The sequence below is a fragment of the Galeopterus variegatus genome, unplaced genomic scaffold, assembly GCF_000696425.1.
Source record: "Galeopterus variegatus unplaced genomic scaffold, G_variegatus-3.0.2 Scaffold68, whole genome shotgun sequence".
In the NCBI taxonomy this organism is placed as follows: Eukaryota; Metazoa; Chordata; class Mammalia; order Dermoptera; family Cynocephalidae; genus Galeopterus; species Galeopterus variegatus.
In genome coordinates, this window is record NW_007726179.1 from 779,524 (window position 1) to 804,371 (window position 24,848).

Consider the following 24,848-nt stretch of genomic DNA (forward strand, 5'->3'; position numbering starts at 1 on the left):
CAAAGGCTAAAGATAAGATGTCTTAGTAACTGACAGATGTCAGTCAACAGACCACTTAGGAATTGCATACATGACATCAAAATTCTGAATAAAAGTTTATTCAGTTGTGACCGCACCTATTTTTTTGTGATATATTAGAAAAATGAATAAAGTATGCACCATACAGTCTTACCACAGAAGCAAGTCAGCGTGGCATATGGTGAAACCACTTCAAGCTGCTGAAGAAGTAGCAAACTGTAAAATACTTCACTGTCATAATATAGCATTATTTTCCTCCAGATGAATCAGTCGTTGCTGTTTTCATTGTCGGTGTCAAGTCCTTTGGTTCAATACTTACCTCTTGAATAGCTACTAGATGTTAACAACAAAACAAAATCCCTTTTTCTACACCACCAGATCTAAGTGAAAAGAAAGGATAATGAGACCTGCTGCCGTTCTTAGGTGAGGGGAGAAGTGGAAAGAGGCCATAAGGTTTCAGAGCAACAAGGAAAGTCAGTGAAGCAGAGTAAATTCAAATATTCTGCAAATGATAAACCGGCCGTTCACACTGGAAAGTTACCGAACGTTTATTCGGGCTCAAGTTTTACTTATTATACAATTAAAGAACAATAAGTTTTCTATGGGGGTAGGTGTCATTCCTCATTACATGAACAAGTGACAGTACGTTTTCCATGCGGGTGGGTATCCTTAGAGCGCTTCCACACTCCCCTCTCTTCCTACCGGCAGCCGCTCCGGTGGAACCTCCACCTTGGGGACCTAACCCCAGGTCGCCTCTCCGCGGGCGGCGAGTGCTCCTCTGCGCTCGTTCTCGGTCCTCCGGCCACTCTGCTGCCCAAACTCTCGCCTTTCAAACTCCGGTTTCTGGAACAGGGCAGCGAGCCGCGCCGGGTCCCCTTTCCCGCTCGCTCCCCCACCCGTCCCTCCCCGAGCAAAGTAACTCTTGACGAACAGGAGCATCCTCCGCCGAGCATGGAGAGCTGCCGCCTCGGTCGGCCGGCGACGCGGGCGACGCTTTTGCCCCCGAGGTAGTTTGGCGACCGCGAAGAAAGAAAAAGTGCGGGCGGGCGGCTGTCGGACTCCCGCCCTCACCCCGCGGGGCCCGGCCGGCACCTCCGTCTCGTGGATTTCGCGGCGATCCCCCCGGTAGCTCTTTGCAAAGCTGCTTGAAACTTCTCCCAAACTCGACATGGATACGGCGGCGGCGGCGCTGCCTGCTTTTGTGGCGCTCTTGCTGCTCTCTCCTTGGCCTCTCCTGGGGTCGGCCCAAGGCCAGTTCTCCGCAGGTGAGTGGCCGGGGGGCGGCCGGAGCCCCGACGAATGCCCCGGGCGCGGGGCTCGCGGGATGGAGCCCGCTCCTCGCCAGGGCCGGGGGCAAGGGTCTGGGGGAAGCTTTCGCGGCCTTGGGGGGGGGCACAGGGTAGAGGGAGAGCTGTCCCCAGAGTTTGTACCAGGTGGGACGCGGGGCACCGGGCCGGGCGCCACTTGGCGCAGGTAACTTTCTTCGTCGCGACCCATTGTTCCTTTCCGCAGCTCGCTCGGGGCGCGGGCTGGCAGGCAGAGCTGGAGTGTTGTGCTCGGGGAACGGGTGGTCCCGGCGGCCAGCGCAGCCTGCCCCGGGTTAGTGGGGAAGAGAGAGGGAAAGAAAAGTAGCTACGACTCTGGCGACGGCTACTCTGTTGCTCGCGGTGCGGCTTGTTGCTGTCTGCCACTAGAGTGTTTAAAACAATTCCCCGGGAAGCCATTGTCAGAAATGTGGAGACTCGAAGCGACCGACTCCGGCGCGCTTTGCCAGGTGCTTTTTGTCCCGGGAATAACCTACTCTGACCATTGTCTCGCCACTTCCCCGTTCCTCCCCGGGTCCCCCTCCTCTTCCCCCAGCGTTGGGTTGCTCCTGGACTTGCCCTGGGGGCTCGGGCGCTGCGCGGAACGTGTTTTGTGTCTGTGTTGGCGGAGCCTTTCGTAGGATGTTTTGAAATGGGATTCTAAGGATCACGAGCAGCCCTGGGCTGCGAGGTCTGGGCGCCCGGTGGGGAAGCCTGAACCTTGGGCAAAGCCACCGCGAAGCTGGCCCAGCACCTCCCAGAGCCGCCCCGGGGCTGTGATGGGGACTGTGAACGACTGCCGCCCGCCAGCTGAACCCAAAAGGAGAGGTGTGGGGCGGCCTCGCATGTTAGCCCTTTAGGTTCTAGGTAAAGCCACTCAAGTCCTTGAACGCCGGCTCTCCCGGCCCCGTCCTCTGCTCCCTTCCAGTTCTGTTATCCTTCCTGTGGGTTGGTTGCTTCTTTCGTTCTCTCCTCTGGGGGCTCTGAAGTTTCACCAGGTGGACGCTGGGGAGCGGGCTCCCGGGCGCTCGTCTGCCTCCCGCCGGTCCTGACAACTTTTCAGGCCGGCCCGCCCAGCTCAGCTTGGCTGGCGGGCGCATCTGCTGCCTGGGTTCGAGGTGCAGATGGAGACGCAGAGGTGGCCCGGGGGTGATAGAGAAGACGGAAAAAGCGACAGCCGCGCTCCTGGCTGAGGCTGTAGGACGCAGAGAAAGAACTTACTTTGTACTTGTCAGTGTCTGCCCTGTTTCCTGGAAATAAAACTCAAATTATTGTTTTCCAAAGTAATGGTTTGTTTCCTTTCTGTGTCCCCCCGCCCCCCGCCCCCGAACTCTATAAAAGGAGTTAGACGACTGACTCAGTTGACAGCATGTTTTTACATTCAGGCAGAAATTATGAAACAGCAGCATGCAGAGGAAAAGCCGTATTATATCGGTGATGTATACAGAGGGCAACAGCTTTGTGCAATGAATGATCCGATGGTTTAATTCTCTCAGGAGTGAGCATTACTGCATGCATCTCTGACATATAATCCCCGTTAGTATTGGAACCGTGCTTGATGTAACTCATTATATGCAAGCAAGTTGGAGTGAGTATTGATTTCTCCACAGTGTTTGTCACTGCACGGAGAGCCTGCGCTTGAAAAGGCATGTAGTTTGTTAATTGAAAGTTTGAACTCTACCAGTTGCATGATTAAACTTACATGGATTCGAGAGCTACAACTATTAAAGTCTCAGAAGCTGATGGATATATTTTCGGCAGCAAAGAAACTTTTCTTTTTCTCTTTTTAAGTCTTATTTACCCTTTAATGAACTAGTAAATACTACATTTCCTCCAGCAGAATGTGCAGATGACCTTTTCTGATACCTGGAGTTTAGATATCTCAGATGAATTGTGTTCGTAGACATCCAGTTCTAAGTGATTTAGCTAAACATGCCTGGCTTTTCTTTAGTGACAAAGCATAACATCTGACTTTACATTGTATTTATTTAATATGATGTGCAGTTTTAATAAATGCACTTCTCAGAGGACTGTATCTCAAGATTTATCATTCAGGATTTACATATAAGCCCAGAAATGAATATCTTTTGTTCCCAGAGTTTAAAGTCAGATTGTGGATCTGCCTTACTTCATTAATTGAAAGTTTATTTTGTAAATATTTACTTTTGCTGGGTATCATAAATCATTTGGTATTCAACTGTCATTAAATTCTTTGGCAGTTAGATTTGTTGTAAAGACATAGGTTGGAGATGTATTGGTGATTGGAGGTATATTCTTTTTTCTGTTTTTTCTTACATTCTACTTTAAATGGTGAATTTTTATTTCTTTTGATAAATCTCCGTAAATATACTTTAAAAGTCTAAAACGAGCACATGTTCAGAATTTAAAGGTATCCTGTTACATATGTTTTTTTAAACCGCAACCATTAAGGCCAGTTGACCACTTTTCTGATATTATCATGTGGTTCCTAATGTAGTTAGCTCTAAAAGCAAATTCTGAAAGACTGAGGTTTGTTGGGTCTTTGATACATCATACACATATTCAGTCTACTTTGTTTAAAACAACAATTTGAGTGTTTGCATAATTGTGACTTATTTTTGGCTTTTGGATTAAAGTGTAAAACTGCTGCACAGTGAGCCTCTTTACAACCAGAACTTTCTATAAATCTGGAATTATTTATATTCTTTCAGTTTAATCTCTCACTTAAAATGACACCTGTGTCATATCTCTGTTATATCTGGGGAAACTGAGCATAGAAGCACAAAGTAGTATTAAAAGTTTATTCACTGGGTTGTATAGCTATTGTCACTTGATATAATGTAAGAAAGTTTTCTATAGAGGACTCAGATGACTGACCCAATCAGTCAGAGATGAGGAGAACTCAGCATTCTCATCTGTAAAATGGGGATAGTAATACCTGTCCTGACCTTTCCACATGGCTTTTATTAGGATCTAATGAAGTAATTTATGTGAACTAGCACTGTAAATTGTAAAGCATTATGCAGCTATCTGGGTTGTAATCAATTACATTAAGGTTACTGAAGTGCCTTAATTTCAGGTCTTTACTCTCCTGCTCCCAAACTCACTCTAGGGAGTGTAGGCTGGTGTGTGTGTGTGTGTGTGTATGTGTGTGTTTCCTTAGGCCATTTATTTTAATTGTTGTTAAACATAAATTGTTGTTAAACATAAACATCCTAGGTTGGCCAGACCATAATGTTATCAGCACAATAAGAGAAATTATCCTTAAAAAAAATTTTTTTGCTTACCTCGTGTAAATCCTTACTTGAGTTCAACCTGTAAAGAGTCACTATTAATATTCCTAACATTCTTACTACAGAAAAGAAATATATTTTTAGTCAGTCTCTTTAGCTGTTTATTCAACTCTTGGTTCAGCGGTTCAGCTTTTCTTCTCATTTTAGAGAATAATATGCAGCTTTTTAGATGCAGTCTTATCAATGACCTAGAGAGGGACTATTGTCTCTCTAGTATGATGTGAGCCTGGAAATACAGCTCAGGATCCTGCCTTGGATATAGTTCCTGGCATGTCACACTGTTAATGTGCACTCACTTGATCCCTTAGGACCTTACAACTCATCTAAGCAGCGCCACTTTCCTCGTGTCTGACTCCTTGTAGTCCTGGATGAGAAATTAATGTCTTTTATACTTATTACCTACTAGGAAGATGCATTGGAGCCAGCTTGTTTTGAGGTTTGCCTTTTAGTTTTCTGGTTTTGATTAACCAGTCTCCCTTGGTCCCTCAATTCATTAAAACTCCAAGTTCTAAACACTAGAAATAATATGGAACTGGACATTTCCAGGACTGTTTTTTTCTCTCACTAGTCCCCTTATATCTGACTGTTGATTTTCCTAGATTGTGAGATGTCATTTTGTGTCTGGCCTGCCCAGACGGGAAGAGGCAGGTCTGGCTGCTATTTGGGCATTGGCATGTGTGCTGCTGACAGCTCTTCTTTTCGTGTTCACAAATGTGAATTTGAAAAATAAATCAACCCCTCTGCCACTCCGCTCATCTCCCACACTCCCCTCCCACTCTTCTCTAGCAACAACAAAGCCCCACATGCATGTACACAAAATCACAGCCTTTTCGTTGCCGCTAAATATCTTTTGCTGCTGGACATGTTCTTAACTTGAAATATGATGCATCCAGTACGCGAAGCTAATGCCAGTTCTTCCACCAAATCTCATATTTCTTGCAATGATGGTTTAATACATGTTTTTATGGCCTTTAAAAGAATATTGAATTCATGTGATATGATTCCATACAAAGTATGTTGTTGCCTACTAATGTTTTTGAATGGCAGTGTACTAGGTCTACTCAGGTCATATTAAAGACAGTGTAAATCATGCTAAATATGGATCTGTGCTGTTCCCATTTCCCCTACTTTTTCTTCATGGAGGGCAGGAAGAGAAATGCTGGAAGATTGAGAGCAGGAAACATCAAGAGAGTTTACAGATTGTTTTTAAAGACAAAACAAAGAACACAGGGATTGTGTGTGTGTATGTGTTTGATCTTTTACTTCATCTTTGGAAGAAGGAACATAGTTCTATTTTTGACTTGTTTATTGGAATCATCCTTTGCCTTCATCCAAACACATTAATTTCTTATTCTGTCAATGTAAAAATTTCCCTGTGTATTTCTCTCAGACTTTACCCTTTGATCATGTGTACCTGGTCTGTGTTCCTTTATCAAATGGTGTTTCTCTTTGCCTAAAAAGGTTGTAATTGCTTTTGAACATGACTTGTTTTTTCCATCAAAACTCATGCTGTTTGTCATAGTTACTGAAAAATAGTACAAGACATATCAATTAATGATATGTCTTATGGTATTTGATAACAAAGAAAGTAAATAATACGTCAATCAGGCTAATTTTTATTTCAGTTGAAGTCAAAAGCAAACTTGCACATCCGTGACATAATCTTTCAATATCACAGAATGTTTATTTGTTGTGCTTGTGTTTGTGTTGTGTTGTGTTTATTTGTAGTGTGTTCCTGAATGAAAGAGAGACTTTAAGTTCCTTTTTGTAAATGGGGTTAGAAAATTTGAGTACGTTGCCTGATATTTTGAGATAAGTGAGATAAGTTACATACAATTATGCTTTGGAAAACTTTAAAAAATTATTGTTTGAATGTTTGATATCAATGTGAACACAAGTAGATAGTTTACAACTCAAAACCTTCAAACTCCATCCTAATGCAACTGCGTTTTATGAAAATATACTTAAAGAAACACAGTTCCACATAGAAGATTTTATAAGTTTCATGAAGGTTCTTTGTGAGAGGTATTTTTATTTTCCTTTTGTTTTACTGTGGGAATTCTTTTGATTTGTAGTTAATATTTTGGTAATAAAAACTGAATTTACATAATTTAAAAACTCGATTTTGTGAGGTTTTTCAGATTGTTAACGTTCTGGGAAAACAGTGGGCCTGGGATGTAAGGATTGTATTGATCCTGTTGTGGAACTTTGCCACTTCCCCACTTAACTCTGGTCGAGGGTTTTGGCATTCTCCTCTCTGTGTTGATAATCCATAAAAATTACAAGTGGTTTATTTTGTCACTTACAGTTGTTTTAGGAACAAATTAAGTAGTCTCAAATGAAATAATCCATGTTTCCACTTGATATGATTGTAGAGCTCTGTTAATAAAAATGATGAAGTGGGCAGTGCTGGCTGAATTCTTCCACAGGTATCATTTTAAGAGTTGTTTTAATCAGAGGAATTCCTAAATGAAGCCAAATAAAATAGTGTCTAGTTGAGTTATTGTTTGAATTTATTTTGCTGGGGAAGCTGAAAGATTTAAGTATGGATTTGGGTGTGTATGAACACACACATACATACACCTTAGCAATGATAGTGATGATAGTACTTCATTGTTTCAGTCCGAAGTTTCAGGTTAGAAAGAAGCTAAGGTCCTCTAGAGATGGGATCAAAACTCTATACTAATATTCTTGGAAAGAGTTTTGAAAATAGATCATTATTTTCTTTATTTGATACTTGGAGAAACTGAAATGAGAAATAAATGAACTATATAGACTATATTATATATTACACTACACTATACTATATTACACTTTTAATGAGAAAATAATAAATCTTCCTCCAGATTGGTGTCTATTTATATAAACCCTTCCCAATGCAGCTTGTTCCTGGACTGATTCTCCAAACTCTGTCCAAGGCAGCAGCTGACTGGCCACAGAAATGCCCCTAGTCATTGTTGGGTGGTGGGGTGACCTAGCAGCTGCGTAAGTGGCAGATTGGTCTCAGCTCCTTGATGTGATTCATCTTAGGTCATTCAGCAAATTCACGTGTAGAAAAGAATCCATTCTAGGGTCCTCACTGCCCACCTATGGGGTTGATAGCTGATTGCTTCATGGTGATTGGATTCCTCAACTGCAGCACGCCATAGGATTTAGTTACTTAATTGTGATCCATCACCTGGGAATTTGAGACGATCTGTGATTAGAGCCCATCCCAGACCTACTGAATTGAATCTGCATTTTAATAAAATCTCCAGGTGATTTGCTTGAACATTTAATTTTGAGAAACACTGCTCTAAGACAAAGAAAGCTCAGCTTAAAAAGATTGCCACATGGACTTTACTGTAGAATTGTGAGAGTACTGTGAAAAGATTAATTATGACATGAAACAAATTTCCCTGAAATTATATTTCTGATCAATATTTACTTGATTATAATTTAACATCTCAGACACATCAAAACAATACCATACAGTTTTTTTTAAAAAAGAATACTCAGACAATTTTGAAAGAAATATTTTCATAGGAGAATATAAATAAGTCTAAATAGTTTTGGTTATGATTGTTACGTAAGAATATTTAAAATAAACATACTATCTAAGGATCCAAGCATGCTATGTGAAAATCGTTTTTTTTTAGCGTGTTGTGTTGATACAGGAAATAGTATTCTCTTTGACATTACTAGTCACAGTCTTTTGCTTTATAATTCTCTTTTTCTTCCAAGTGTAATTTAAGATCTTTGTAGTAAGGAGCTCATTTATAGGACAGTCAAATTTAATGAATGGGAGTTAGTAGATAGAATGCATTAAATATCACTGATGTTCTTTTTACTATCTTTTGTGCTCATATTTAAGAACAGAGATTCTTGTCAGTTTTCTCAAGAGAAAAATTATGATGTAATAGACAGTGTACACTATTCATGTCAAAACACAATTTTACTAGCATTTTATAGCTTGCTTTAGCATTCTTTTAGAATATGAATTTTCCCAGAAGACCTAATTGCCTACTTATTAATGAGCCTGTAAGTGTTTTTTGTTATCCATTTACTATTCTAAATGTGTCTACTTGTGCTGTTCCAACAGTGAAGTCTCCGATTAAATCAGAACTGCTATATTTGTTTTTGCCACTCACTAGTGATTCAGAAAACACTGGCATAAAGACATGGTTACTGCAGAGATTAATGAAAAACAAGAAGTGTAAATTAATGTTAATCCATAATAGTTGGTCGTATCATGATATCAGAAGCTGGAGTTTGGGGTAATAGCAGTGTTCTCTACATTCTTGATATTGTAAATAAAAGTCTGATTAATGTGTATTGTCTGAAATACAAAAAATATAGTCATTGGATTAATAAGCTACAGATCAGTATGATTTTCATATTTATTTTAGATAAGTGTTTAAAGAAGAGGTTTAATTGGAGACAAATCAGTGTTCTAGGGGAACTAGTGATGGGGAAACTCTGACAGGTGCTTTCAGATAGCTTTAGGAACTTTAGAGTTTGAATGTTCTACCTCGTTACTTTTTCTAATTTCACTCCAAATTCTAGAGCTTGTAATTTTTACTAGTTCTACTTTTATTCTTCTCAGCAACAATTTGGTTTACTTATTCTCTCACATGTTGGAGAGGAGAAATTTTCCAAAAGCAAGTGCAAAAACAATAGAAGCTGCCATTTACTGGGAGCTTGTGCCCTGACAGGCCCTATGACCAATGTTTTAAATAAATAAACCTAATTTAATTATGTATTTGGCAGCTAGCTGGTACAGGGATTGAACCTTGGACCTTGCTCTTATCAGCACCACCGCGCTGTAACCAACTGAGCTAACCAGCCAGCCCTACATAATCTTAAATCTTCACAAAAATATTTTGAGATTGGTATCATCTCCATTTTACAAAATGAGGCTTAGAGTGGTTGAGTAATAACTTGCCTTTAGTGGCTATGTGAGGAACCAAAATTCGTTATTGAATGTATACACATATGTGTAGTGATCAGACATTTTTTTTTGGTTGCATCTTGGCAGAAAACCCAGACTGGTTGCAACAAAAGAGAAATTTATTGTTTGTCCAAATTGACAATTCAGGTGGAGCTTGCTTCACAATTTCACATAATTCCATTATCTCTCTCTGCCTGCTCACCTTAGCTCTGGGGCACTCCAGGAGCTTCTTAGGCTCCAGATAGAAGCAAGATGGCTATGGCAGCTCCTTACCCAAAAGATCCTAGGTCCAAATCCATTAGGGAAATGTGAACTTACCTTCTGGTTGCACCTGAAAAGGCTTTGAGGTTCACTGTGATTGGACCCTGTGGATCATGTATCCAGCTGCTGGATCACAGGTTCTGACTGAGAAGTTAGTGTGCTAATTGGCTTAGTTCAGAGTTCTGGGTTTAGCCCTGAATCCCCACCCAGGTAACATAGACTGGTGAGGAACTGTGTATTCCCAAACCATCAGTTATCAATAGACTGGGGAATGGATTCTGGAAAGGCAGCCAGACTACACTGTGGTTGCTTGAGATGGAATTAAATAAGGTGTGAGCAGTAAAGGAAAGAATGGGGAACACTTTTGTGTGTGTTTATAATCCTTCTGTGGGAGAAAAAGGGGAAGACACAGGTGGACAGATAGTTCTCTGTTCTGAACCACTAGTTGGTAATATGAGAAGAACATGGTGGGCTCTAAGGGGGAAAGGGTGGAGGAGGAAGAGAGAAAAAAGAGGCAATTTGTGCCTGACGGGTTTGTGTGTATTACAGATCAGCTGTTCATAGAAAGTGTTTATTTTTTAGTTTTCCCTTTAATCTCTGCTTTAAAAGCAAGGATTTTATTTATTTTCATTATTTTATTCTCTTTGCCTTAGTATTGAATAAGTCCAATGGTGAAAATACAGAGAATTTTGCATGCTAAAAGAGACCTTAGAAATTAATGACTCCTTCATTTGACACAACTTCCCTAAAGTCATAGAGCTTGGAAGAACTTAAGCTCAAACTCAAGATTTTATTTATAGGTCAGTATTATTACAACATATATATCATTTTGCTTAATGGTAGTTTATGTAGGTAAATATTATTTAAGATTTTCTTTATTTTAGTTTGTATTCTGAATTTCTAGAACAATGTTTCTAAATAAAAACCTGACTTAATGATTGGCTTTGATTAGATTACTAATCCAAATATAAGGTGATAATAATATGTCTGTGAATGAAAGAGATCATCTTATATAACTGCTTAGTTTTCAGGTATCCGGACGGGATTTATTTATACAGATATGCATATATAGATGTTTACATGTATGCATTAATTTCTTTTTTTTTTTTTTGTGACCGGTAAGGGATTCGTAACCCTTGGCTTGGTGTCGCCTGCACCGCGCTCAACCAGTGAGCACACCAGCCATCCCTATATAGGATCTGAACCCACGGCCTTGGCGCTCCAGAAGCCCGCTGCGCTCCCAGCATGTATGCATTAATTTATAATTAAAGGCAAAGGGTAAACTAAGCTATGGTAAATGATGCTAATTGACACAGAAATAAAACTAACTCTACTCTTCAGAAACAATTTTGAAAACTGCAAGAGGTGAAGGTGAATTTGTTTATAATTTTGATCTTCTCACTTCTGCCACCTAACTTTATAATGCATATCTGAGCAATACGAGATATCGGGAAGAGTTACTGCAAGAAATATCTTAGGTTACTGAATAATGAATAAAATGTAGACAAGTAGCAGCTGTTGGCTCAATCAGCACCTCTTAAAATGAGAGATTTACTTAGCCTGTCTCAGACACATGTTGGTGCTAGTGGCCTAAAGCTGGGTTTGACTGAGGACCATGGCCATGCTGATTTAGGCCAGAGGATAGGCGCAGGAACTTCTGTGGCCCACAATGGTGTTTCTACGGCCAGAGCAGCTGGCCTGACACATAGGGGTGAACTTGAAGACAGTAGTTGTGGAGGAAGGCTTATTGAATTAACCATGCTTCTCTCCGTCACTTGAGGCCTATTTTCATGCAACTTTTAAAAAAATATATAATTTATTTATTTGTTTTTGTGGCTGGCCAGTTTTGGTTGAAAACTTTTTAAAGTATCAGTTTCTTCCATGTGTTTTGCCTTCTTTCTACATGACCCTTTTTCCCCCCCTCCCTTACTTACAGCCTTATCAGTTGTGCTAACTGTGAGTCCTGAATGATGGAGTTGGTAATAATTTGCCCTAATCGCTGTTTGGAGCAGATTGCTATTTAGTGTTGACTCACACTATTGCCCCTTGTTCTAAACTCACATTTAAATATTTAGGGAATATTGAGGTGAAGGGACTGGCAGTGACCTGCTTTAGAGAGTGCAGAATGCTTTGGAGATCTATGTAGGAGGCTGTTTGAGTGCGCAGAGTATTGGGCTTGCCATAGGAAGGACTGTGTTCTAGCCTTATCTATGTCACTTTCTGAGATTTGGGGGCAATTCTTTTCTGCTTGATCCTTCATTTCCTTATCACTGAAATGGGAATATAATTACAATGAAGGATGATTTCCTTAAAATCATCTGTAGTTACTCAACCAGATCACCTTTAAAGGTAAATGAATAATATATGTGAAAGTACTTCTACAATTGTAAACTACCATAAAAATGTAAATTATTTTTGTTAGAAATATAGACTTTGATGATAAAGAAATTATTGTTGAAAACACAAAAAGTGTATATGCTGAAGAATGGAAATGAGAACAGTAGATGCTTCATGCATTTGCCTATCTAAGTTATACATTGCCTATCTAAATTTTGGGGAAAGTGGTATAATAGTTAATATGGTTCTTGTGAGCAAAGGTTAATTCTGCTGTAATGTATCATAAAGCATAGCCCCCCAAATTTATTTTACATATATTTGTATTTCCTATGTATATGTAAACTTGAATGCTACCAAATTGTATTTTCTCCAGATATGTCAATAAAGATTATATGATTATAAAATAATTTTATTGAAGGAGTTTAAATAAAGTTGTGTGTATACTTTTTTCCTTTTGAATACTTTCATGAAGAGATAGAAAATGCTCTTGCCATTTGATCCAGTTTTCCTAGTTTGTGAGAGCATGATTCTGATCAGGTTTATGGCCTTTCATTTATTCTTCCACTTCATATATCTTTGAGCATCTACTGTGTGCATAGTGCTCTGCAAGGTCCTGGGTATGCTGGCAAGTAAGCCAGACCATGTCCTTGTGTTTGAGGAGTATATAGAACTTTTAAGGAGCAGTAATCTCTGCATAGCTCCACATCTAGTGATTCACAGGTGAAGCCTGGAGCTATTTTGTAATTGACTTACACCCCCTGTGGTTTGGAAAGTTTCAAAGCTGTTTGTCTTTCCCAATCTGCTGGTCACTTCAGAAATTGCCTAGGATAATTTCAGTCTATCCGCAGTCTTTCCATATCCTTGAGATTACAAACAAAAAAAGTAAAAGGCTACCGAAAAAGAATTACACAAAAATTGCCACAATGATAGTAAAATTCCACCAAGTGGAATTTCCCAAAAGCTGTGTAATCCAAAGTGTAAACAAAGTCGGACACAGAGAGAACACATTTGTTTTCTGGAGGCTCACAGTCACTAACTCTACGCCTGGAAGCAGGATTAGGAGGGTTGGTAGGCAGCTTCTTTGACTATAGTGTATGTAAATGTGCATTGACTACCTGAACATTCAATATGCAGAATTCCTGGTTGTTTGACTGCAGATTCCTATTTGCTGTGATCTACAGCTGCTTATGGACCGCCTCTATCTCCTGGTCACTGATCAGCTTTCTCTTTGCTGCTGCCTTCCTGGAGCTCATTGCCCTCAGTAGTGGGCAGTCACTAGGGAGGGTGGCCAGAGGCTGGCAGAGAGGATCATCCCCAACTACCCCAGCACCTGCATCCAGGAAGTGGGGACAATTCACTGTTTGGTGCTTTGGTCATTTATTAGGAAGGAGACAACAGTATTGATATTTAAATGTACATATTGTCTTACCTGGAAATGGAGATTTTGGATTTCTGTCTTAAAAGAGGCGCCCCCATGACCAGCAGTGTGTGAATTAAAGAGAGAAGTAAATTTGGAGATGGATAATTTTTTTCTAATCAAAATGAAAATTGCCAAATTACGTAGACCTAAGTTTCAAAAATGGAAATTTAGAAAACTGTTTTATCAACTCACTAATATTTTTTGTGCCTATTTTATATTTAGGCAGAAGACACCCAAATGCTAATTTCCACTCACAGGGTGAGTATATAGCACAGTGTTTAAGAGCACAGACACTGGAACCTGACTACCAGAGTATGAATACAGGTTCCAACATTTCCTTGCTACATGATCTAACCACTCTCCTTCAATTTCTGTATTTACAAAATGGGAAAATGAAAGTTCCCGGTTTTGAGGAATATTGAGTTAAAGTGCTTAAAAGAGTACCTGGCGCACTAGTAAAATTCACTCACTTGAGCTATTATTATTATCATCATCATCATTATTACTGGGATAAATTAACCAATGTTTGCTGAATATCCAGTCTCATGATTTTTTCTTTTAAAATCTCTAAATGCATTATCTTTTATTTAAAAATAAAACCAGCAGAAGTAGATAATAGGATGCCTGAAATAAATCAACTCAGTATGCTGATTGAGAGAGACCACAGGCAGCACTATGAAGAATGTAATTCAATGCTTATGAAAACGAGGCAAATTTACACCAATTCCTAAGAATCAGAATCTTGGGGTAAATAAAAACAAAACAAAACAAAAAACAGTAAAAGATGTTTGGGGGCGCTTATAGTGAGTGTGAGAGAAGCACTAGATTTTAGGTATAAAAATACCCCCAAATCTTTGGAAGACGTAAAAAAAAAAATTTCTTAGGTTGGAGGAGGTGGGAAGTTTTGGGCATGCATGAAACTGCTCACCCCCTGGAGAGATTTAATCTTAGATAAAATGTGAAAACTCTAAATTGGGAATAAGATTAAAATGGGAATTGACCAGAAAGTTGAGGGATGCAATCTCTGCTACTTCAAGAAATGTCTGTCCCAGTGATATTAATGTCCTGTCGAGGAGCAGGACTCAGGTTTAGAAATGAGAGAATTAGAATTAAGCAAAAATATGAGAGCATCTCCTTAACTCCTAAAGAATGTTGTTTCTTTAGAGGTTATAGAATGAGAAAGGGTTATCTGTATTGCTTCTATTTGCATTTGACACATTTGCTGAGTAAATGCATGCTGGCATTTAGAACATCATTTACGTAAGAATTTCTTTTTGAAGGTTCCATGGATGTTTAATCCTCCTTCCTTCACAAAGGCATGAGGTAGTTTCAAATCCATTTAAATCCCAAGACACTTTAAAGCCTATTTAAATCCCAAGACTTTTTATCGTCTGTGTAAAGCCATTTTTAGTCCTGGCACATGGTGGAAAGGCCTGGCTAAACTTTTGGCAATTGTTAGCTCATTTGCAGAATTGCTCTTTGGCCAGTCAATGCAGAGGATAGCTTCTAAACTTTGACAAACATTTTATGTTCAACTCAAGCCTAAGATTTCTTGTTTACTTTCACCTTTTTACAGCAACTTTTCTAGCTTTAATCGAAACAACTTCCCTTTTCCTTGTGTGGTATTTGTGAAAATATTTTCTCTCCAGATATTGAAATATTTCTGTTAACTTATCAGACAAGCTCTTCACACTGCAGGCTTATATCTCACTGAAATAATGCTCTTATCATGTTTAATTTACTATTTTGTGTTCTAACTGAATGCTCCTACTGACATAGGTCTTTGTGATTGTGGTAGCAGCAGGTGTCTTCATGCAGCTCTTCTCCATTTGAAAAGTAAGTTTCTTAAGATGTTCTCATTTTGGTATATTATTTGACCAGTTTCGTAGTCTTTAAAAATGAGCATTAAAGAACCCCCAAAACTTCTGTGGCACATCTAAACTTAAATGTGAAGCAATTGTAAAAGAGGGTATGGATGCATAACTGCTTGTCCTGGGCTCCAGAGTCAGTTATTATTTGGAAAGTTATTATTTGGAAAGCAGACTGCTCCTTATTGTCACAATAATACCTTAAATATACTGAATCAGAAAATGATTAACTGAGAATAGGAGACCTGTGTATGGAAGTAAAACACTATATAATAGTATTCTTAAGTATAATAAAGTACATGAGAAACTAACCAGTGTGTTTTTTTCAGGCTCTGGATTCCAATTTTTTTATACTAGGGAGTCAGAAAAAACCCACAACCAAGGAATATTAGATCAGAGACCTCCAGAAGAAACCAGGTGTTCTGATTGCTTGCTATTCAGGCAAAGTCTCTTAAATTTTGCAAGGCTGATCTTATCCTTTTCTGGCTGATTCTTATCAGGAGTGCAGATCCCAGGTAAATCCTGGGAATTGCCTTGAGGGCTGTTGTTTACACTTGTTAGCTTATGTACAAGAATCTGTAGGGCACTCCTTTGGGATTTCCCAGTTACAAGCAGTTCGCTTGAATCCATTTGAAATTTTTCCTAGTCTCTCAGTTTTCTCAGTTTGGAATCAGCACACCATTGGTTAGTACTCTATGCAACCCCTTCATTCAGTCACAATTGTGCCACAAACTTCCTCAGCTGCAAACACATTTTAGAAAAGCATGTAATTTTGCTAATGTTACCGACAGGTCAGGGTCGGCTTGCCCTCTCGCCTTAAACAAATGATCTGAAAGTCCAAAAGTTGATGCAATGATTGGGAGGTTTATTCAGATTACCTGTACTCAACTAAATGTCTAACCAAGCAAACAAAGAGAAAAGAGGAGCAGTGGGGTCCAGGTTAGCCTAGTCCTAATGGGCGGGGCCAACCTATTCCATTAACAGTAATTGATAAAAGTAGCTCTCCCCACTGTTTTCAGCATAAAGAAGAAAAGTATCTGTAAGAAATGTAGGGATACCATAGGCACTCAAGTGGGGGGCACTCCCTAGCAATATGGTGCCCTTCCGGGTTCTTCTCCACAGTAAACAAGCCCGCCGGTGCCAACACCCAAGCCCACCCGCGCCAAACCTCAGCCAGTCACAGGTCAAGGCTCACCTCCTGCCCAGCCCCGTCCAATCAGCTGCCGCCCCGTCCACCCCCTATCAAAACCCGGAACACAGCTCCCTATAAATATACACACAGTCCTTGAATAAAGTGGAACTTCTCTGGCGAACTGTCAGCTCGGGTCATGTCGTCTTATCAGCTCGGGTCCGTGCGCCCTTTCAGTATCAACTAGATTTAAATCAGAAAAACAAAGCATAGCCAGGAGTCTTCCAGGGTGCACCTATACAGAAGTGGATACAATCCAACCAAACAGAAGAGGGCTCAGAAAATCAGAGAAAGGTAAAGAGAATAAAGCATTGCCTTGTCAGAATTTAGGCCAGGGACTCCAGGAGATATCGACCAGCAACAGATACATAGGAGCAAAATAGTCCCAGTGGCCCCTTGCCTCTTGCAGTTAGAGTCCTCTCTGGTGCCCAGAGCTTTCTAGTTTTTGCCAGTGATTAAATTAGGCTCTCAGATTCCAGTCATAGAAATGAACAATGTACCCAACAGTAAAGCAAGCAATGCTTTATTAAAAGAGGAGATAAACTTATGCATAAGGGGGTGGCAACAGCCAAGCTAGCCCCTGAAGGGGAGCTGTCCAGGGTCTTTTATAGGGAAAGGAGTTAAGGGGTGGCAGGCCAGCATCACTGGAGGTGGTTCGTTCTGTTCTTCCTGATTGCGTCATGGGCGCATGCTCAGTAGGCAGTGGTGTTCATCATTGTCACCCTGGTAGGGTCATTGTAGCAGTCACCTTGATGCTTTGTGTACAGGTGGGAATTCCTAAAGGGGTCTTAAGGTTAATCTATAACTTTTACAATTATAGTAAACAAGCCTTGGGGAGGGGTTTTGCAACTCAGTAAATATCTGTTTCCTCTCTTATCTCAGTCTGTTTTGTCAGGGCAGCCTATGGGGGAATCATTTGCCCTGAGGGGTCTCATGACTGAGAAGTGGAAAAGTAACAAAGTGTCCTCTGCAGGGAAAATGGAGTCAGTTTGGTTCACAGGCGTAGCCTTAACTCTGTTTCACTAAGAGTGTCTCATATATTGCTTTCAAATGCAGTCAGTTAAAGGTAGCGGGGAGAGGAAGGGCAGGATGTCATATCAGCATTTATTTTTTAAGGGGCTAGTGCCTTGAAAGCAGTGAGAGGTTTCTTTTTAGGCGGAGACTTCTTGTCACCCCATCTATTGTTGCAATTACACCTACATTATGCATTGTCTTTTATGTGAGCAATGACAAAAAGAATATATCTATTCCGTTCATTGTGTCAATAGACTTGAACTTATGACAGTATGTCAAATATAATATCCGTCAGAGCGTATTAAAACAGGCGATATCAGTCTAAATTATTAGCACTTTCTTGTTGGTAACACCTTGTTGGGGCAGCAACCATTGATTTGTGCATTCATGTGATTGATTAGGATCTGCATTAGGGTTAGAGAGCCTGATGAGCTAGCAGCCACTTCGTTCAACAAAATATGCTTGTCTCATTTTTTTCATGTTTGATTAAGTTCACCAAATAGTAAGTGTGCATCCATTCGGTGTCAGGCAGTGTGTGTAGCACAGAGAGCAAAAAGATGAAAAGTTGACTAAGTCCCTGTACTTAAAGACCTCACAGACTACATTGTTGCTTTGATGGACTTTTTTTTTTTTTTTTTTTTTTTTATATGTGAAATTGTTAACATCTACAAAATCCACACTTTTAAAAATAGAAAGCATAATGTTTCTCATCTTAGTACTGTATTTGAGGTCTTGGTTTAATGATCTTTATTATTATTTTCCCCTGAATTATCATTTACTTCTAGCTAGTAGCTAAATTTAACTTCTGATTATTTTACTTGGTTTTTAAAATTCTCTCATTATTTAATCTTTACCAATGTCACATACAAAAGTGAAATTTTACTTAAACCTATGCTTTTATAATACTTATTTCTATAAGTCAAGAATATTCCATGCCCCACAAAAAGTCTTGTAGGATCAATGCAGTGCTAAGTGAAAACTTCTATGCTCCACATGTCTTTGTTAGGCTCTGCCCACAAAGAAGTTAGTGCCTAAAACTGAGATAATCATACTTCATACTTTAGAGTATAAGGTATTTCTCGAAGTTGGCAGATTGTGAATATGTTGTATATGTATTTTTTAATTTTTTAATTTTTGGTGAGAGGGCTGTGTTCGTGTGTGTTAATTGAGGTCAGTGATATATGATATATAGTTCCCTAGTGATTTATTTTGGCAAAATGGGCTTCTCTATGAATTCTCTTTATATATCTTACATAAAATCTTTTATCTTGTGCAAAAAAGCTACTTTCCCTCATACATGAACAATTTCAAGAATTTGGAATCATTCCAAACTTTAAAATTTAAAAGTAGATTCCCTAACAAAAGTTTCCCAGACTGTGCAAAACAAAATGTAGATTTTAACTCTTCCCAGTTAGTGGTCTCTCTCTTTGAGGAAACTAAGTGGGAGAAGAGATAGACAAATATTACTCAAAATTAATAAAGGTGTAGTACAAAGTGGACTGGAAGTTTTGTTTTTTGCACTTACATGGTTATAGGAAAAAGGCATATGTTAATATAAGCTCTCAGGGATTTATTTTTAAAAATCAATTTCTACTGTATGACCTGGGATCAGTAGACTTGAAACTCAATCTCTTACTTTTATGCCTATAATACTATAACAATTAATTGATATTCAGAATGATGGCTGAATTAGGAAGCATAATTAAAGATGTAATTATGCACAGTCAATTGGACTTCCTAAGGCTGGTAAGCTTACCTACAGTGGTCACAGTGATTGAAATAAGACCCCACCACCCCCATTCTTAGTTAATCACATGATTATATTAACCAGGATGACCCATTTTAGAGTATCTGTTTTTGACAGACAATTTCTAATTTGTGTTACTCTGTATCTCAACACTGTTTATTCAGCAGGGCCTGGTAAAGATCTGTGATTCATTTCTCACTATATTAGCCATTCATTCACTGACTTCTGATGACCTGAGTGTAACAACGTATGGTGATGGGAAAATGGAACAATTTGGTCAGTCTCCCCTTGCCTCTGAGCCGGTTCAGGGTTGTTCAGTAAACATTGTATGTGTGGGTGGAGTAAGTGCGCCCGCATGACACCGCTTTGGCTGGTGTTTTTACTGCCTGGGCACCTGCCCTGTGTAGCCATGTTTTTTCAGGCTTGCAGCTTCCAAGGACCGTGTGGCTGGTTGCCTAGCTTATAGACCTGCGTGAAGGGGTCTGGTGACCCAGCTTGGCATGCAGGGGTCTGGTAACCCAGCTTGGCATATGAAGGGTTTTTGACCCAGTCTGTGAATGGGCTTGAGGGGTCTGGGAGCTCCAGACCCATCCCTAGCTCAACCATTGGCCCGGTCGGTGCAGAATTACCGGCAGGTAAAAGAGCCTGACAACTAGCTTTGTCACCTAGCTTTACAGTTGGCCTCACGAACAGGATTAAGAGCTAGATAATTGGTGCTGTGAGGATTCCAGGCCTTCTCCACAGCTTAGCAGTAGTAGCCAGACATATGGGCATCAGGATTTTACCTGTTTCTGCATCACAAACTGAGGTCATTCATATATACAGTAGTCTCCCCTTATCCTTGAGGGTTATGTTCCAAGACCCATACTGGATGCATGAAACTGTGGATAGTACCGAACCCTATATATACTATGTTTTTTTTTTTTTCCCATAAATATATAACTATGATGAAGTTTAATTTATAAGTTAGGCACAGTGAGAGATAAACAGCAATAACTAATAATATAGAAAACTTATAACAATGTACTGTAGTAAAAGTTATGTAAATGTGGTCTTATTACTGAAACCCCAAAGGTCCTTTTGCTCGCTGCTCAATAGCCAATAATTGAGAGACAAGTGTTGGTGTAAGGAAAGAGAGCCTTTAGTCAGGAAGCCGGCAGCCTGGGGAAATGGTGGGCTCATGTCCCAAAGACCATCTCCACTTTTCCCAGAATGGCCAAAGGGTTTTATAGGGACAGGAGGTAGGGGGGCTGATTCAAAGTGATCTAAGTGGGTACGTGCAGGCATAATCATAAAATTGCAAATAAACATTAAAGAACTTCTCGGGTGGGAGCTGATTCATGGTGACTATCCTCTATGAAGTCAAGTCACGGATTCAGTTCTTGTTAACCTCAAAAAGATCTAGTTAGTAAACTAGTAGAAAATGGATTCCTGGGTTAATAATTTCTCCTATAATTATTCTGTGTACAGTGTGAGTAAAAGTCATTATGTTCCAGCAATCATGTGAACAAGAATCATTGTATTCTGATGTCCAGCTGCAAGCTATGCGGTTCAGGTTACAAAAGTAAGAAATTTTTTTTTTTTAAATTTAGAAGTTTAACAAAATGGGGTTACTTTTGTTCAGCATGTTACAGTCTGTCTCAAAATACCTTATTGTACTGGACTCACCCTTCTTGTGATGATGTGAGATGATCAGATGCCGAACTTAATTTGGTAAATGAGCAATTTTACTTACTGTAGGCTGTTTTCTTGTCCTCAGTCTGGATAGGGTTGTGAGGATCAACTCAGGTAATTTATGTGAATATGCTTTTCCAACCTTGAAGAACTTTACAAAAGTAAGGTATTATTATTAGACTTTCTCTTTGGTTCTTTAAATACTAATTGACTACCAGGGTTGGGTTCTTCAAATACTAATTGACTACCAGGGTTGATTAGAGAAGGTTGGATTAAGTGTCTTTTAAGGTATTTTTCAAGCCTAAAATTTACAATTCAATGATTCATGAATAGAGATCAGTCCTGTTGAGTACTTTTTATAGTCTTTTGTTTCTCATTTGTGACAGGATGTTGTAGTGAATAAAGAAACTGTGATATTTGTTTATATTTACATTTCCTGTTTTAGTGTTACTCTTGACAAAACAACAGAAGGGATTGTACTTTGGACATACCTGTACAACTCATTATTCATGTTTGTCTTCAAATAAACTTGCATCTTGATTTTAAAACAAAATAACACTATATAAATAAAACTGATTAAAAACATTTTTTAAAATGCTTGTGGTAATACTCAATGGAGCATCTAAAAAATAAAACAACAAAGGAACAAAAACAAACACAAAACCTCCAATTAACTATAAAACTTGAGAATGGAGGTATTTCAATAAATGAAAATAGCTATCAAAGTAAATCTGCTGTCTTTCCCTTATCTCTCTGCCATTCATTCAATTTATGTGTATCTTTCTATCTATAAGAATCTAGCTCAAAAAAAAATTTTTTTTTTCCAAGATATGTTTTTAGTGTGTGGCCTAATTCCAGGATAACTGCATAATTCAGTATATAGATCCTGAAGGCTTAGAGTTGTGAACTTTAGCGTACGTAGATATATTTCTCAACATTTAGAGGAACAGTCAGTCATCTGGACAGAGGAGCATTTATGCCTCTGTTCTCCCGCAGTCCTTTTGCCTAGTCTTGCTAAAAGCAGAGGAGGATATTGGGATTCAAATTAGGTAGAGGAAGGGTTCTTTGCCAAGTGTTGTTTATTGAATCAAGTAAATGTCTCTCCCCTGGGTTGAAGCGAACTGGTTAGTTTAAGTGTACAGGAAGAGCCAGCATACTTCCAAGTGCTGATGTTTTCCAAATAAATAAATAAATTTCCAAATAAATATGTTATATGTGGATTCCCTGGATTCCTGCATGGAGGGACAGGCCCTCAGTGTCACTTTGCCTCACTCGGGGTGACAGAGACACAAAGGATTCCTCAAAGCCCATTTCGAGCAGTGAGAAGCCCTGAAGGGGTTAATTTTCCAGGAACTCTCAAGAGAGAGGCATTTCTCCTTGGAAAAATAACACTGAAGTGGGGTCTTCTCTCAGTATTTATTTACCAGGGCTGGAGGTTACAGAAAAGGTACATAGGTGGAGTTATGGCTAAGTATAGTTTAACAATAGAAGCTGGTAACATCAGTGAAATAACAAAGCGACATTCCACAATGCAATTTGCAAAAGGTTAAGTCGATCCACCAACAAAAACTTGTTCTTAGCAAATACTGTCTTTTCCTACAGCAGTTTCCTTAGTATTTTTATGTAACAATCAAGTAACTTTAGGTTAACCTGCTCCAAGGGCATTGGCCCTTGAGCCAACAACTTTGCTGTGTTACAATTCTTTATCTACAACAGAGACTTTGGCCTGGGGAAAGCTTCCTGTCTTTTGCAAGCTTAACATTTCTATGTGTAATTTTAAAATTTAGGCTAAACCTGAAACTACAGGGCTTTGGAGGCTAGGCCCTGTGAAATACATTTGCTTTATAAATGTTAGTATACTCCATACTCAGGGTCCAGGAGCCCAGGTTCGGAAGACTACCTGTTTTGAAACTAGAAAACTGTCCATAGTTTGGAAGTGGGGATGCTTGGAATGGAAGCTAGACTGTGATTTGTCCTTTTAACATCTTGACGGAAAGAGTATAAAAGAATTAGGATGACTATAGTTTCAGGGATTTATTTACAATTCCTAAGAGAATTAATTGTTTTATTTTTTCACACTTCAGATATAAACAATATCCTAATAACAAAGCATTCATACCTATTCATGAGAAAAATCCTTCAAAGGGCCCATATTAGTTAATGTGTTTTATAAAACATTTATTAATAGGAAAAGTACTTCAAAGTATAAAATTTATATATTTAAAAAATTTTCTGTAATCTGGATTTTAAAATGGTTCACAAAATTACCTCATTCTACCTACAGTTAATGAAATCTTATACTGTTTACATATTAGCTATATCTAATAGAAAGGGGGGAGGGGAAAAACAACCCTTTTGATAAGTGATAATCTCTTAAACTTTAGGTCCAAACTAAGAGGAAAGTGCTTATCAAAATACAGATGTGTTGTGATCTCATCAAGATGCCAGAATAGACGGTCCCCAATGTCACTTTCCTCCACAGTCAGCCAATTTACATCTATTGAAAAGCAAAAACTCCCAATCTGGGAGCACTGGAGCTTGGATGAAGAGGAGACACCTGTGGAGTTCATGAAGGAGGGACAAGCCACAGCGAAGGAAGAAGAAACTGCTTTGACTGTTCCAAGCCCCAGCAGCTTCAGGGCTGGCCCTGCGAGAGGCAGGAAGAAGCTACAGCACACAGGGAGCAGGAACCAGCAAAATCCTCAGCCAAGTCCCTTTGTATGAAGTTGCCTGGAGTCTGCAGGGGAGGAGAGGGCCTTGGAGAGTACCCTACCAACCCCAGGCCAGCGAAACCACTGACAGGGTTCTTGTGGACCCACACAGGAGTGAGGGTCCTCAGCCAACTGAAGAAAGGATCCACCCAGAAGCCAGTGAGTCAATGAGAGGGACGTGCACACAGCCCACCCCACTGGAAGTATTTCCAGTGTGAGAAGGAGGCAGGCCTCCTGGGAGAACATTGGGGTATAGAATGGTCACTGACCCGTCTTCTAATTGGTATAGGCTCACTCATTGGTGACTTATAGGGGCCATAGAATGGCAGGGGGTGCAGTTTGCTGGAAAGCCTAAGTCCCAGGCCAGAATTTCCACACAGCCCAGGTGTATCTGACCTCACAAGACCTGGAAGTGATAAAAAGGCCAAGAATTAACATCCTGTCTTCATAGAAAGCCTTTCTCAGAGAATCCGCAGCAATTTAGCACAATCACAGAGCTTAAGTGCTGGTCCCCAAAGGAAGAACCCCTTATTTTGTAATTAACCAAAACTGCATACCAGAGACAAAGCTCTGATATTAACCTGTAAAGGTCTAACACAAGCAAAGAAAACCTGTAAAAACTAGAAGAGGTAGCAGTCTCCTCAAATGCCCAGGTATCAGTTTAAAGACACAAATGTCAAGAAAGAACAGAGAGATGTGTCAACAACAAAGGAAACAAATGAAGCACCAGCAATGGACCCAAAGGAACAGCAGATTTATGAAAGGTCTGATAAAGAATTCAGAATAACCCTTTTAAGGATGTTCAGGGAGTCACAAGAAAACACAGACAGAAAATTGAATGATATCTAGAAAACAATCCTGGAGCAGAATGAGAAAATTGACAAAGGAAGTGAATCAATTAAAAAAATAAGAACAATCAGAAATGGTAGAAATAAAGAATATATTATCTAAATTGAAAAACTTGATATAAAGCTCCAACAGTAGATTTAATCAAAAGAATCAGTGACCTCAAAAATATAATACATGTACTTATACAATCAGAGGAGCAAAAAAAAAAAAAAAAAAAAAAAAAAAAAAAAAAAAAAAAAAAAAAAAAAAAAAAA

At 39.4% G+C, this 24,848-nt stretch overlaps 1 protein-coding gene across 1 annotated transcript in view; it reads left to right on the top strand.

Moving 5' to 3' along the window:
* Positions 1-876: 876 nt before the first annotated feature.
* LOC103594396 (receptor-type tyrosine-protein phosphatase kappa) overlaps positions 877-24,848 on the top strand; it is a gene marked incomplete at its 3' end in the record, with an annotated part of 459,087 nt that continues 435,115 nt past the window's right edge. Inside the window, exon 1 of the mRNA XM_008577608.1 lies at positions 877-1,283. Within this exon, the coding sequence (XP_008575830.1) occupies positions 1,187-1,283 (97 nt within the window). The remainder of the gene's footprint in view (positions 1,284-24,848) is intronic.